The sequence below is a fragment of the Aedes aegypti genome, chromosome 2, assembly GCF_002204515.2.
Source record: "Aedes aegypti strain LVP_AGWG chromosome 2, AaegL5.0 Primary Assembly, whole genome shotgun sequence".
Classification (NCBI taxonomy): Eukaryota; Metazoa; Arthropoda; class Insecta; order Diptera; family Culicidae; genus Aedes; species Aedes aegypti.
In genome coordinates, this window is record NC_035108.1 from 316680218 (window position 1) to 316693967 (window position 13750).

The 13750-nt window shown below is 36.9% G+C and overlaps 4 protein-coding genes across 4 annotated transcripts; 2 read left to right on the forward strand and 2 right to left on the reverse strand.

Moving 5' to 3' along the window:
* Window positions 1-10130: 10130 nt before the first annotated feature.
* On the reverse strand, window positions 10131-10604 carry LOC5578788 (histone H2B). The gene has a single exon (XM_001657108.2). The coding sequence runs from the start codon at window positions 10558-10560 to the stop codon at window positions 10186-10188; it is 375 nt and encodes a 124-aa protein (XP_001657158.1). The 5' UTR covers window positions 10561-10604; the 3' UTR covers window positions 10131-10185.
* A 146-nt stretch (window positions 10605-10750) lies between these two features.
* Window positions 10751-11245, forward strand: LOC5578787 (histone H2A). Its single transcript, XM_001657107.2, has one exon. It carries the CDS (start codon window positions 10816-10818, stop codon window positions 11188-11190), a length of 375 nt encoding a protein of 124 aa, XP_001657157.1. The 5' UTR covers window positions 10751-10815; the 3' UTR covers window positions 11191-11245.
* Window positions 11246-12031: 786 nt separating this feature from the next.
* LOC5578786 (histone H3) lies at window positions 12032-12561 on the reverse strand. The gene has a single exon (XM_001657106.2). It carries the CDS (start codon window positions 12490-12492, stop codon window positions 12082-12084), a length of 411 nt encoding a protein of 136 aa, XP_001657156.1. The 5' UTR covers window positions 12493-12561; the 3' UTR covers window positions 12032-12081.
* A 99-nt stretch (window positions 12562-12660) lies between these two features.
* LOC5578785 (histone H4) lies at window positions 12661-13090 on the forward strand. Its single transcript, XM_001657105.2, has one exon. The coding sequence runs from the start codon at window positions 12731-12733 to the stop codon at window positions 13040-13042; it is 312 nt and encodes a 103-aa protein (XP_001657155.1). The 5' UTR covers window positions 12661-12730; the 3' UTR covers window positions 13043-13090.
* Window positions 13091-13750: the final 660 nt, after the last annotated feature.

Below are 13750 nucleotides of genomic sequence, written 5' to 3' on the forward strand. Positions count from 1 at the left end.
CAAAGTTTTTTTTTATTACAAAAATAATGGTAAAAAGGGGTGTTCTGAAAATAAAAAAAAAATGTGAAACATAAATAATTCATGAATCAGAGTTAAAGTGTAGAACTAGCCCTCGTGCGTTAAAATACACTCTAATAAAGTTTAAAAAAAAAAAAAAAATGAATCAGAGTTTGTGTCGACACTCACAGTGACGAACAATTCATAGTTTGTTGAAAATTCTTATTAACGTCCCACAATTGTAACGATTAAATGTGCAGTCATACCTATTTTATAGATTAGAAATAGTAGCATGAAACGAGCTCACCAATTGATCCTTTATCCTTCACTGTGCAGCCACAATCCACTCTCAGCCTTACTCGTTTGCTCGGCTATATAAAAGCACACAGAAAAAAAAGGCGCGCGACCCGAAAAGGAAAAAAAACTTGGCTTTCTTGACGCACTGCCCAGCAGCAAGCGTCAAGGTCAAAGGATCAAAAAGAACTAACCGATCACGCCACTTTTTCACTTACTAGACCGACGCGCGACATGTTTGATCCTGCCTTCGTCGCTCGCCCCCGTAGGAGCAAGCGTCAAGGTACCCGAATAAAAAATACAATACAAAAACAATATAATGTATTGTAACAGTACCATTCAATATATTGGAAATACAATACAGTATATGTAAAATGACAATACAATTACAGTACAATATATTGTTTTGAACAGTTCACTGTATGGTATATGAGATTTTTGCAATATAATGTATGGGTGGTTAAGTATCGTAACAATACAAATATAGATATTTTCTCATACAAACATTTTGAAAATACAATACGATATAATGTTCATGTATTGTCTTGATTAGCAATTCGTGTATTGTTGTACAATACAAAAACAATTCCACGAACTGTAACATGGTTGCATTCGTCGTTACAGCTAATGTCAAGTGACTTCTAAAAAATTACTTATTTTAACTTTTTGAATATTTTTCACTCAACATTTCTTGCTTTCTGAACTTGTTTTGTTTATTTCTTTCAGCAAAGCTACATAGAAAAAAGAAACAGTTGTTTTACGCGAAAATAGGAATTTGACCAAAATTGTAAGGTATAAAACCAATTAAAAACAATACAATGTTCTGTTACAATATATTATATTGTTTTTGAATTGTATATCCAAACAAGAATAATATTGTTTCGACATTCAATTACAATACGCTGTATTGTATCCAATACGTTATATTGTACATTAATGGTTTATTCCATTCACTGAATGATACGTTTTTATCCGGGTAGAAAGATCAAACAGAACTCTCAATATAATTTTCTTCAAACTCAGCGAATAAAGTATTTTCCAATGATGAAGAATCTGGACAATCCGAACAAGATCGTAGATAGCAATTTGATGTTGTATTTTCACACAAAAGACTACCAGTTAACATTTTAATATCCTTTGATAAATTGATTCTTTTCAAACTATGTAAGATTTGGTTAATATTTTCGTGTGTTGTGCACACACAAACATTATGTGTTCCTGAATTGGATAGAAGCTTGCATTGCCTTGGACGAAGGCTTGCAAATGAGGAAAAACCTACCTTAATATTTTCGTTAATTTCCTTGAAGCGTGTATACGCTTCTTTCAAAGTAGTCATCATTAATCGTTTTTGGATTGCTTGACGCTTTCCATCTTTTTATACAGATACATAATCTTTTTGGCCAGGCATAGCTCTACTTACTTCATCGTCTTCAAAATATTGAATTATTTTTTCTTTTGTCTCATCTGTTAATGAAGTACTCGACCTAGCATTTTTGGTTGCAAGACAGTTATTTTTGAATTGTTTTGCCTCTTTTGCTGTATTTCTATTGGTTTTGAACTCATCAATGGCGTCTTGAATAGACCACGAGCTTGGCAGCATCGACAAAATCAATAATTTTTCTTTCCTTGTCGTGGCTAGATTCGAGAACCTTTCCTTCATATTCATAATTACCTCATCGTAGTCTGTATTTTCCACATCCTCAGGTCCTAATTTGAAGAGGTTTCTTCGTACAGCTTCGTTGATTTCACGGTATTTTTTCTCGGGATAATTGACGTAACCCATCTTCGTCCATTTAATCGGAGTCACTTTTATTCCAGCTATCCCTTCGTTGAAGCGTTCGATGTTGACCTTCTGGATGCACTCATCTTTTAATTGATTTGTTGAAACAGATGTCACTGATGGTACCGTGGCAAGACTATCTGCACTTGGTACTTCTGGTAACTCCTCAGTTGTTGTCGGTGCATCTAGTAATTCCTCAGTTGTTGTTGTTTTTGAACTTCCTGCAACCTGATCCACCGATGATGTACAGATTGCCCGTTTGTCAACGTTTAAACGGCAGGACGTACAAATGCGTAAATTTGTATTCAATGTAGACATTGGAGCATAACCAGCCGCTTTCAGTTTATCTATGGTGCTTTCGGTGAGATTTCGTAGCTCTTTCGAACACTTTTTTTCTGCAAACGGCCTGCAACAGTTGAGAGAGTGCTTCGTGAGGCCCAAGCAGGACAGTTCGGTTTAGCGTCGTCCGATAAATTTGGCTCACGGTTTCGCGCATGTTTTCGTTGCCCGAGATTTTTTTTTTCCTGTTTTCAAGCGTCTTGCTGGGTAGTGCTTCGTGAAGCCCAAGCGGGACAGTTCAGTTTTGCGTCGTCCGATAAATTTGGCTCACGGTTTCGCGCATGTTTTCGTCGCCGGAGATTATTTTTTTCCTGTTTTCAAGCGTCTTGCTGGGTAGTGCTTCGCGAAGCCCAAGCAGGACAGTTCGGTTTTGGGTCGTCCGATAGATTTGGCTCACGGTTTCGCGCATGTTTTCGTCGCCGGAGATTTTTTTTCCTGTTTTCAAGCGTCTTGCTGGGTAGTGCTTCGTGAAGCCCAAGCAGGACAGTTCGGTTTAGCGTCGTCCGATAGATTTGGCTCACGGTTTCGCGCATGTTTTCGTCGCCGGAGATTTTTTTTTGTCCTGTTTTCAAGCGTAATAGTGCCCAGCAATAGTGCTTCGTGAGGCCCAAGCAGGACAGTTCGGTTTAGCGTCGTCCGACAGATTTGGCTCACGGTTTCGCGCGTGTTTTCGTCTCCAAAGATTTTTTTTTCTGTTTTGGAGCGTCTTGCTGGGTAGGTATTTGGAAGGCACAAGCAAGACGGTTTGTTTTCGGGACGCCAAGAAGTTTTGCTGTCAGTATCAGTTTTGTGTTCAGTCGAGGATGGATTACCAACTGGTGAGTTCGTTTCATGCTTGTGATACCATATTTTCTTGAAAGCGTAACTTTTAAGTAATTTTAAAACAAACTTTGTATGGTTCGTCACTATAAGTGTCGGCATTATGCTTTTTTCTTATACAATTTCAATATACATATATTTGTCTCTTTTAGACATTATTAAAAATTATCTTTTGAATTGTTCGACATTGTGAATGTTGACGTATTTTTTAAAACTTCTACCATATCGAGACAAAATGCACAGTAATACTCATATGTAATTTTCAAACAAACTATGTATAGTTCGTCACTACAAGTGTCGGCATTATTCCTGTTTCATATAATTTAAAATATATACATGTAATTTTCAGTTTTCGTCATTAATAAAAACATCTTTTGAATTGTTCGACATTATAGATGTTGACGTATTTTTTTAAAGCTTCTACCTTCTCGAGACAAAAATACAACACTAGCTTTAAATATGAGTCGTATATTTCCCCCTTGTCCATGGATCGCATCATCGACCAGAGGTGACTCCCAGATCTTTTCCTCCCTCAATAATAAACACCCTTCCCGTGGTGATTGTGGAGATGCAGAGGTATTCTCGGTCTCTAGAAGCAACAATCATTACACCCTAACATTCCTTCCCCTTCCCAACTGACTGTAAGGACTTGGCCGGCGCCGTTATTGATCAATAATATTAGATCTGCTAAAATTGCACTTCGAGAGTAAGCGGAAACTCCCATCCCTTATTCATTTGGATCGTAGTGCAATTCTTACCAGTTCCGATCAATCACGGAGTAGCAACCATTGACATGTACAGTCAGTCTATGCTATGCTATGCTATGCTATGCAAACGGCCTGCAACAGTTGAGAAAGCGACTACTCATGTTGCTCGTTAGATTTTAATAAACAAAATCACTTTTAAGTTTTTACTGACTAGTTTGGTGTCGTTTGCTTGACTGAAGAAAAATTTTACAATTAAATCTTTTATAACCATAGTGGTAGTATATTTTTAGCTTTTTCGTGAGTATGTTCATGGTATGTACCTATCATGTTTTTGATGTTGTTGAAGTTACTCGCTTTCTCCCAAATATGATTAACAAAGTCTATTCTCTACCAAGGCGGGTCTATACCCAGGTGTAATCAGATTTTAACTTTGTGGAGAAAACCAGCGCCGAGAAAACCGACCTGCTTTACGTATACTAGATCACCTGGGTATAGACCCGCCTTGTTCTCTACGAGGTAAACTTTTTGCAGGTAAACTAGTCGTATACCTGTATAGAAAACTTTTTTTGTAGCTTTTGTCTTCAATATTAGATTTCTTATAGGTTTCTTTTATCAAAAGGTTTCAACACTATTGAGAGAATTTTTCTTCAGTTACGTACAATAAAAAATATGACACTATCAAGACTTTAGATCATAACACTGGATCGCGTCTAACTTTCTAATAGATGCTATAATAGTTATGAATAATTAAATAAAATATCATGAAAACAACTTGTTAACCTCATGTGGTACCCTTAACAAAAAATTCAGCAACAAACTGCGGTCCTAAAAAAATTAACAATGAAAAAAAAAAATTTTTTTTTTTTCACTAAGTGTCAAATTTGTGAAATATTTGAAATGTCATAACTTTTTTGTTTATTGGCTTACCATCACCAAATTTTTATGGTAGATAGCTAATATAATGGACCGTTTTCCCTCAAAAAATTACGTTGGTATTCCGATAGAGTTTTGAGATATTTGAGTTTTTGTGACAAAAATGATGTTTTTTTTAATGCAAAAAAAATTTTTTTTACTGTGTGTATTTTTTTTTGGAATCTTTATTTAGTTGTCTAACTTTGTTTCTTTAGTTGTCTAACAATCGAACGAACCGTTTTTGCTGTGCAGCTTTTTGAATATTTTTGAACCATTTTCACATACACCCTTTTGAAAAGTTAGTCGTGACTCAACTTGAAGATTTGATATCGGAAAATGACGATTTAGATGGAACTGAAAAACTGTGCAAAGTTTCAGATATTTTTGAAATGGTCGATCAGAATCGACTTGCATGCCTCCGTGGAATCCCTCTACAGTTACCCTGTTCACTACAAGACATGAAGAATGAGCCGTCGCATGACATGTTTTGGTGTAAAAATCGAAATGTCTTAAAAGTGGCCATTCTAGTTAAATAACCATTTTCGGTCTAAACTTAACATATTCATGACCAGACATGAGGAATGAGCCGTCGCACGATGTGTATTGGAGCAATACACATGATCAACTGAAATCGGTGAACTTTTGACAAATGTACAACATTCCGAAGTTGGCCCAATTTTTGCCTGTCTTAGTTATTTTGACAACCCCCAATATTTTCCCATATACCATGCCCACACAGTTACGGATCAGCCACAGTGACGGATCAGTTTGGCGTTCAACATCGGATATCTCGCTCAAAACATAAAAGTTGACGTAAAACATATTTTTCCCATGTTATACTATTTGTCTTCTACCATTTGTAATGTTAAGCACAACGTTCAACCGCTAATTAACGGTGTATTTGACAAATGTTTAGTTGGTACCACACAGCTATCATTATATAATCGTTTTCTGTAAGAAGTGCCGTCAGCGTTCATAAGCTCCCACAGGTGGTAAAATTTAAATGTTATAGCATAAAACATGCTCGTTCGCTTCGATTTTGTATAAATTCATCTATGGAAAACATGTTTCTTGATTGTTGATTCTAAATACCGAATATTAGCACTTCTAACTAGTGATCCATAATATGGGCCAAGAAATGATTGTTTACCACGATTATGGATCACTTCTAAAGAATGTAGATTTCTTCCATTTTAAGCATTGGATTCGACATTTTTAGACAATAGCCCTAAGGATAAAACTCATAAAACATCAAGGTTTGTAAATTTCATTTTTAGCCGACAAGAATGGGCGGGAAACTTGGTGTGGAGCGAAAACAGTTCATGTCTCAGTTATATGTCACAATTTGATCCATAATATGAACATATTATAATATGAACATTGATTTCAGAAACCGATAAAATTTTTAATGTTTATGCAATCGTATGTAATATTATACTCAAAATAGTTTACTAACCGAAGTTCCAATATGAAACGATTCCATTCGTGCTGTTAAATTACCATTTTACGTTTTCCATGTTGTTTTATTGAATTTCATAGGTTGGACTACACACTATTTGATCCATAACCGTGAGTTCATGGTGATTATTGTTTATGCTGAATTTATTATTTTTGTAGGCGGTTTGTAGCTAGGTATTTAATTTTTTTTCCACATTGCGCTCCCTACAAACTCGATTTTTTTTCAATATTGTTGTAATCCTGTTAGCACAAAACCTCATAACATTATTATACGTCAACCAAACATTTTTTGGTTACCTCTGAAAGAAAACCGCATTCATTATATTTAAGTTTTAATTCATTTTTTCAAATTTTTGTTTTGATTACTATTGCTTAAGCATTTATCCTCAAGCCTGTACAGTAGCAATAAAATTATTTTCAATATATTTTGAATAATGGGTACAATGCAAGGGTGATCCTTTTCGAATAAACATATTTCACATGAGAAGCTTTCGCATAATACATTTGACATGATGGACGTTTAACATGAAGTGAAAAAGATGACTGATTATTATTTCAACAGTCAGTTTTTGTACGAAACTAAATAGTTAAAGCCTGTCTATCAAATTATAAACCCAGCCTTACTTAACAACAATTTTATGTGAAATACGATGCGCGATTGAATTTTCGCCGGTTTGTGGGGACATATGTTGAAAATTTGATTTTGTATGATATTCTGCAAGATCACATAGAAAGTCACATTTCTGTTCATTTCTGTTACATCACACCCGCACTAAATCGCTGATGAAATCGTTTGATCGATAAGATCAGGAACGAAAAAAATAATGCTCACTATACTCAATTCACTGAATTTATGCCACCATCAAAGTAGCCGCACCACCACCAATATGATTGTACCAATGAAGATGGCACAAAAGTAGATGGGCAAAACAAACAACGATGCCCGTATGTCGTTGGTGTTTTTGATTATCAGAAGCAGAAGAGTGTCAGTTTTAGCAAATTGATTATCAATGAGGTTCAAATTTATTAAAAAAATATGCTGCTATACGGGTAATGAAGCATCCGATGCACGGAATGGATTATATTGACGCGTCTTTAGTGTGTCTCGTGCAAAAATTACAACTTCCCGAAGCGGAATGTAAAAAAGTCAAGCTGGTTAGAATGAATATCATTTTTTGTTTCCGATTATCAAAAAGCGGTTGAGTAGCAGCAGATTAAAAGGAAACTGACAATCTTGCGCAAGCGCTTTGCCAATCTTTGTTGTGTTGTCAAGGTGAGGATAATAACAAATAAAAATCAACGAAGATTCTACCCAGCAAGTATCAATGTAGGCGAGGGTAGATTTAGTATTTTCGTCCCTGGATAAGATTCCTCGCATAAAATGCTATTTTGTTTCGTCCGGTATACTCATACAAAATAAATCGGATCAACCTGTAGCAGCTGTCAAATAAATTATGTTATCATAAATTAAGTCGCATAAGAGTGCAGATTAGTTCGCAATAAAATTAAAAAAACTCACTTGCATGCTATTTTTCATCATATTAAATATACCGTAGACTGCCTCCAGTTTTGTACGTATAATGCCTTTCCACGGCATCTTATATGTGAAACTTTGCACATATAAGCATCGCATAATGCAAAAGATGATTTGATTTTACGTACATTCTGGTTGTCTGGGTATTTCTATGAACGATTTATTAAAAAAAAAACTCGTGAACTGATTCGAATAATTCCTTAAACAATTTCTGGATAAATATTTATAGTAATTACTTGAAGATTTATCAAAGGTTTTTCTAGGAAGTAGGTATGTCTGAAATATTTCTTGAATTCATGGATGGATTGATTGTGAGACAATAAGTATTACTTTATTGGTTCAATGCTGATATCAATGCAGATATGCTTAAATAAAGATTAACTTACATAAAGTATTCAGCAAATAATTTGTGCAAATTAATATGTCATCCAACCAAAATGTGCCAATTTCGAACCTAATACCTTTTGGGGGCCTTTCGCGATAGAGGTAACAACCGCAGCTACAAAAGTAAGTCATGTTTTAAATATATGAGAACGATTACTGCACGGTCCAGCATCGTTTCGTAATTGGAACCGTCGTTTAATATGGAAAACTAAAAGTCAGCAATCAAGCTTCTATACGAGTTTTCTCCATAGCATAGATATGCTTATTCGCTAATAAATTAGTGAAAAATCGTACGATTTAGGCAAAAAAGTGACAAATGATTGAAGCTCACCAAGAAATAAACGGCAAATCTATTAGTTTGTAACCAAGAATTGTAGCGGAAACTCTTAGGTAAACATATTTTAACAACGTTAGGCAAAGAATACAAATTGAATCCATCTCGCATACTCTGAGATAACGCCCTAAAAGCCAACATCACGGGCAGGTAGATAATGATCCTTTCTTCCCCATAGCGTTGTTAAATAGCATGAAAATCCATTTAAATACTCAGAAACAACGAGCTACACACATGGTTACCAATGGCTTTTAGGGCGAGATCAGAAGTTATGCGAGCCATCTATGAACGATTTAATGAATCGGCGCACTCTACCCCATCAGTGCATATTGGGTCATGTTCCCCTATTTTTATAATTTCTATTCCCCCATGATTAAATTGTTCGGGCTACGGATACAAAAATTCGGTCTAAATAACAAAGGTCCTCGTTTCTTATTGTTCTTCGTATACTGTTTCATCAGAACAATACAAGCATGATTTCCAAATTCTTGAACAATAGTGCGATCTCCTTCTTGGCATTGTATCGAGTAGGACCAAGTCTGCTTTGTGTTTGTAGATTAAGGGTAGTCGGGGCATTTTCGCCAATAGGAGGAAATGAAGTACAAGGCATATTCAGTCTTCTTAATCATAGAAAAAGAAATTCAAACTTTTTGATAAAAAAAACTACCCATATTGCCCCAAATAGGGTTTCTACAAATTTCATCATTTTTTTAGTAGGATAATGCTTTTTTTTAATTTGATACTGATGCGCGGACGTTTTATAATTGCTTATAACTTTCAAGAGGTGAGAAAACAAAATTTAGATTATATGACAATTAAATTTGTTTTACCAAATTAGGATGATAGTGTTGTCTAATAACACAGAACACCTAGATATAAGAAATTAATGTAATGGTTGGAATGATACTAATAAAGAAATTAAAAAAAAATATTATATGACATAATTTTACAACCGGAGCTCATACCATCCCATCGGGAAAAAAACAACACAAAAAATACTAATTTTGAAAAATTATTTATATCTTTGCGAATTTTATAAGACAACGGAAATCGGGCGAATCTAGTGTGTTAATCTAAATTATGTTTAGAATCATGCAAAATTCGGAAGATTTCATAAAATTTCAGCAACTTTTGCCTCACTTTCCCCTACTGTCACAGTTACTAACAAAGATCTTCTTTCTCCCTAAAGTTGTTATTTTCGCATTTAAAATATTTGTGTGGCAGAAGCACAATGATTGTCCTATGACATGAGATATCAAGAAAAATCGGAAAGTTTTACAGCCGCGTAAGGCGGAAAGATGAAAATGGTGGAATCAGTTTGTAAACTTTAGTTGCATTAATCTGCTAGAATATTTTAGGATTTTATTTCATGATTAATTACGGACTTGCGGCCAGACCGCACTAATCCACTTATAATAAAATATATATTCGAACATTTCGCGTAAACAAGGTTCTCCCATAATCGCCAAATAACAATAATACCTTCGAATAACACACTAAAATGATCATGAAGTCTAAGGGAAACGAACATTAATTTGAATGTAACTCTTTACTCAAACATAATTCGGTGGCCCTGAAAAGGGCCGTTTGTTTTGTGTCAGAGATTGTTCGATATTCGAGAACGAATTTACTTAGAGCTCGTGTACTTGGTGACGGCCTTGGTACCTTCCGAAACGGCGTGTTTGGCCAATTCACCCGGCAACAACAGACGGACAGCGGTCTGAATTTCACGAGAGGTTATCGTCGAACGCTTGTTGTATTGAGCCAAACGTGAGGCCTCAGAAGCGATCCGCTCGAAGATGTCGTTGACGAAGCTGTTCATGATACTCATGGCCTTCGATGAAACTCCGGTGTCCGGGTGGACCTGTTTCAGCACCTTGTAAATGTAGATGGCGTAGCTTTCCTTGCGGCGTTGCTTCCTTTGTTTCTTATCTCCCTTTACGATGCTTTTCTGTGCCTTGCCAGACTTCTTCGCAGATTTTTCAGTAGTTTTCGGTGCCATTTTCACGATGGTTTACACTTGTAGCGATAAACTAATGATTTAGCAGAACCCATGACGTCGTCTTATGTACTCTTAAAATAGTAGTGAAAGCTCCTCCCAACTTCATCATTACATGTTATACTACGTCGATTCGGCCATCCCCATTTTCAGAATATGCAGTACAATGCGGGTATAAAAGAGTCGGCGATCATCGTTTTGCTATCAGTTCACTTTATTCCGTAGCAGTGAAAACATCCGTAAATCGAAATTGACAGTATGTCTGGCCGTGGCAAAGGAGGAAAAGTTAGGGCAAAGGCGAAGACTCGTTCCAGCCGTGCCGGGTTGCAGTTTCCAGTAGGTCGCACTCATCGTCTACTGAGGAAAGGCAATTACGCCGAACGCGTTGGTGCTGGTGCTCCCGTCTATTTGGCTGCGGTGATGGAATATCTGGCCGCTGAAGTTCTCGAGTTGGCAGGAAATGCCGCCCGTGATAACAAGAAAACTAGGATCATCCCCCGTCATTTGCAGTTAGCCATCCGCAATGATGAGGAATTGAATAAACTCTTGTCCGGCGTGACAATTGCTCAGGGCGGAGTGTTGCCGAACATCCAGGCCGTGCTCCTTCCGAAGAAAACCGAGAAAAAGGCCTAACTCTATTGGACAACATCCCATCATTGATCTACCACAAAACCGTCCTTTTAAGGACGACAAAGCATGTTCAAGAAAGAGTTGATGGAAACTAATTTTCTATGTGGGTCTGCTGCAAACAACGAGCATTTGACTATTGCTTTTACTCAGCAAGTTAATATCTCTGATTAGATTTTTGAAAAAAATTCATTTTCAGAAAATCGTAACTTATGTTAGGAATAATTTGTATTCTTATCAGCAATTTTAGTGCTTTTCGTTACTGAGTGGTTTGTCGGCAAGACGTCTGAAAGATTTGCTCAAAGAATACCCATGCATTTTTTTGGTCGTTATGAATTATAGGAAGTGATTCTGTGGGAAATGGTTCTATGAAGGTGGTGTATCAATTAAAGGCACATATCTGGCGAAAGAAGTATCAATCGACTGTGAAATTTCAATTTGGTTTTATGCACTAACAGAAAGTTTAAATTAAGGAGATCGACCTCGTACGTTCGTTATTTTGGCCATTATGATAGCTATATTTGGATCCCACATATTTCAGCTTAAATTTAAAATTAGTTAAATACGATTTCGTTTGCAGTGTTTTTTAAGCACCAGGACATAGAAAACATATGTAAAATAAAAAAAATGTGTCTATTGAAACTATACCAATGGATAATTGCTGTCTTGTCAATAGAACATTGCAGTTAGACTCATTTCCCGAATAAAAGTTAAAGTATTATATTATATTCCACTATCACACAGATCACATCATCGTATTTCTGTGAACTATTGATATTCACGATTTCATAGGAATATTGAAGAATATTTCAATCATAACTCTTTACTCCAGAATGTTTTGGTGGCCCTGAAAAGGGCCGTTTTTTCAATGTCAGATCTGAACCTTAATCTCAAAATTTAAGCACGTTCTCCGCGAATGCGACGGGCCAGTTGAATGTCCTTTGGCATGATCGTTACGCGCTTAGCATGGATGGCACACAGATTAGTATCTTCGAACAGGCCAACTAGATATGCTTCACTGGCTTCCTGCAGAGCCATTACGGCCGAGCTCTGGAAGCGTAGATCGGTCTTGAAATCCTGGGCAATCTCTCGGACCAGGCGTTGGAATGGTAGCTTGCGGATTAAAAGTTCGGTCGACTTCTGGTAACGACGGATCTCACGCAGGGCGACAGTTCCCGGCCGGTAGCGATGGGGCTTCTTTACTCCTCCGGTGGCTGGAGCGCTCTTACGAGCGGCTTTGGTGGCCAGCTGTTTACGGGGAGCCTTTCCTCCGGTGGACTTACGAGCGGTCTGCTTGGTACGGGCCATTGCTGGTGCGCGATTTCCTTGATAGTTAACTGAACACGATCGAATAAAGACTGACAATGAACTCCGACACTCGAACAGAGCTGCTTTTATAGCCTGCAACTGCCTATGAGAGATTGAACAAACAATAGAATCTCTTTACCTCCTACAGTATAAAAGAAGGTACGATTTGCCAAACAGGCATTAGTTTCTTTCCGTCTGTTCGAGTCGATACATCGCACGTTAACCTCAACAAGCAAACATGACTGGCCGCGGCAAAGGAGGCAAAGGTCTAGGAAAGGGAGGCGCCAAACGTCATCGTAAGGTACTGCGTGATAACATCCAGGGTATAACGAAGCCCGCTATTCGTCGTCTGGCCCGCCGTGGTGGGGTCAAGCGTATTTCCGGTCTGATCTACGAGGAAACACGAGGCGTACTGAAGGTGTTTTTGGAAAACGTTATCCGTGATGCCGTCACCTATACGGAACATGCCAAGCGCAAGACAGTCACCGCCATGGATGTGGTTTACGCTCTGAAGCGCCAAGGACGCACACTGTACGGTTTCGGAGGTTAATCAGTTGATTTAGAAACCTTTGCAATAAACAGCCCTTTTCAGGGCTACGATATTGTTTTCACGAAAGAGTTATATGGTATAAATCACTTTCCAATATTATCAATCCGCTCGATTATGTTTGAGGAAACTTCAAATATAATTGGTTTAAGTTCTTGTAGATGCTAACCGCTACAGACAATTCTATAGAAATTTTAGTTTAATATTTGTTATACAATTACAAATAGAATGATGGTTCGGTTCAAGTTACATCTGAAAATTATAAGACTTATGCAAATTATTTTAACTTGTAGAATTAAAAATGTTAGTAACGGAACCTTGAAAAAATATACAGCTTAAGCTAACTAACGGTACATGTTTAATAACAACCAGTGATATAAAAAAATCATTTCAGAGGATTACACTCTGTTATAAATATTGTTTCTATCGTCTGGTCGGGTTACGTACAATGCTGTTCAGATCATTTCTATAAGGCTTAAGAGTACTCAAATTGGTTATGATTTCGTTGAGATACAGCTGATGAAAGTTAGCTAGGTGAGCTACGGTTAATAAATTTAAAGCAGTCCAAATTTGCTGACTCTTCCACACTTAGATGCTGCCAAAAATTGAAAACAAAACTGATCAATCTCAAATTTTGGGTGATCGTCACTCAATGGTACAGTCTTTGAAAAGTTTTTGAGGTTTTGTCCGGTCATACACCATTGTGCGGCG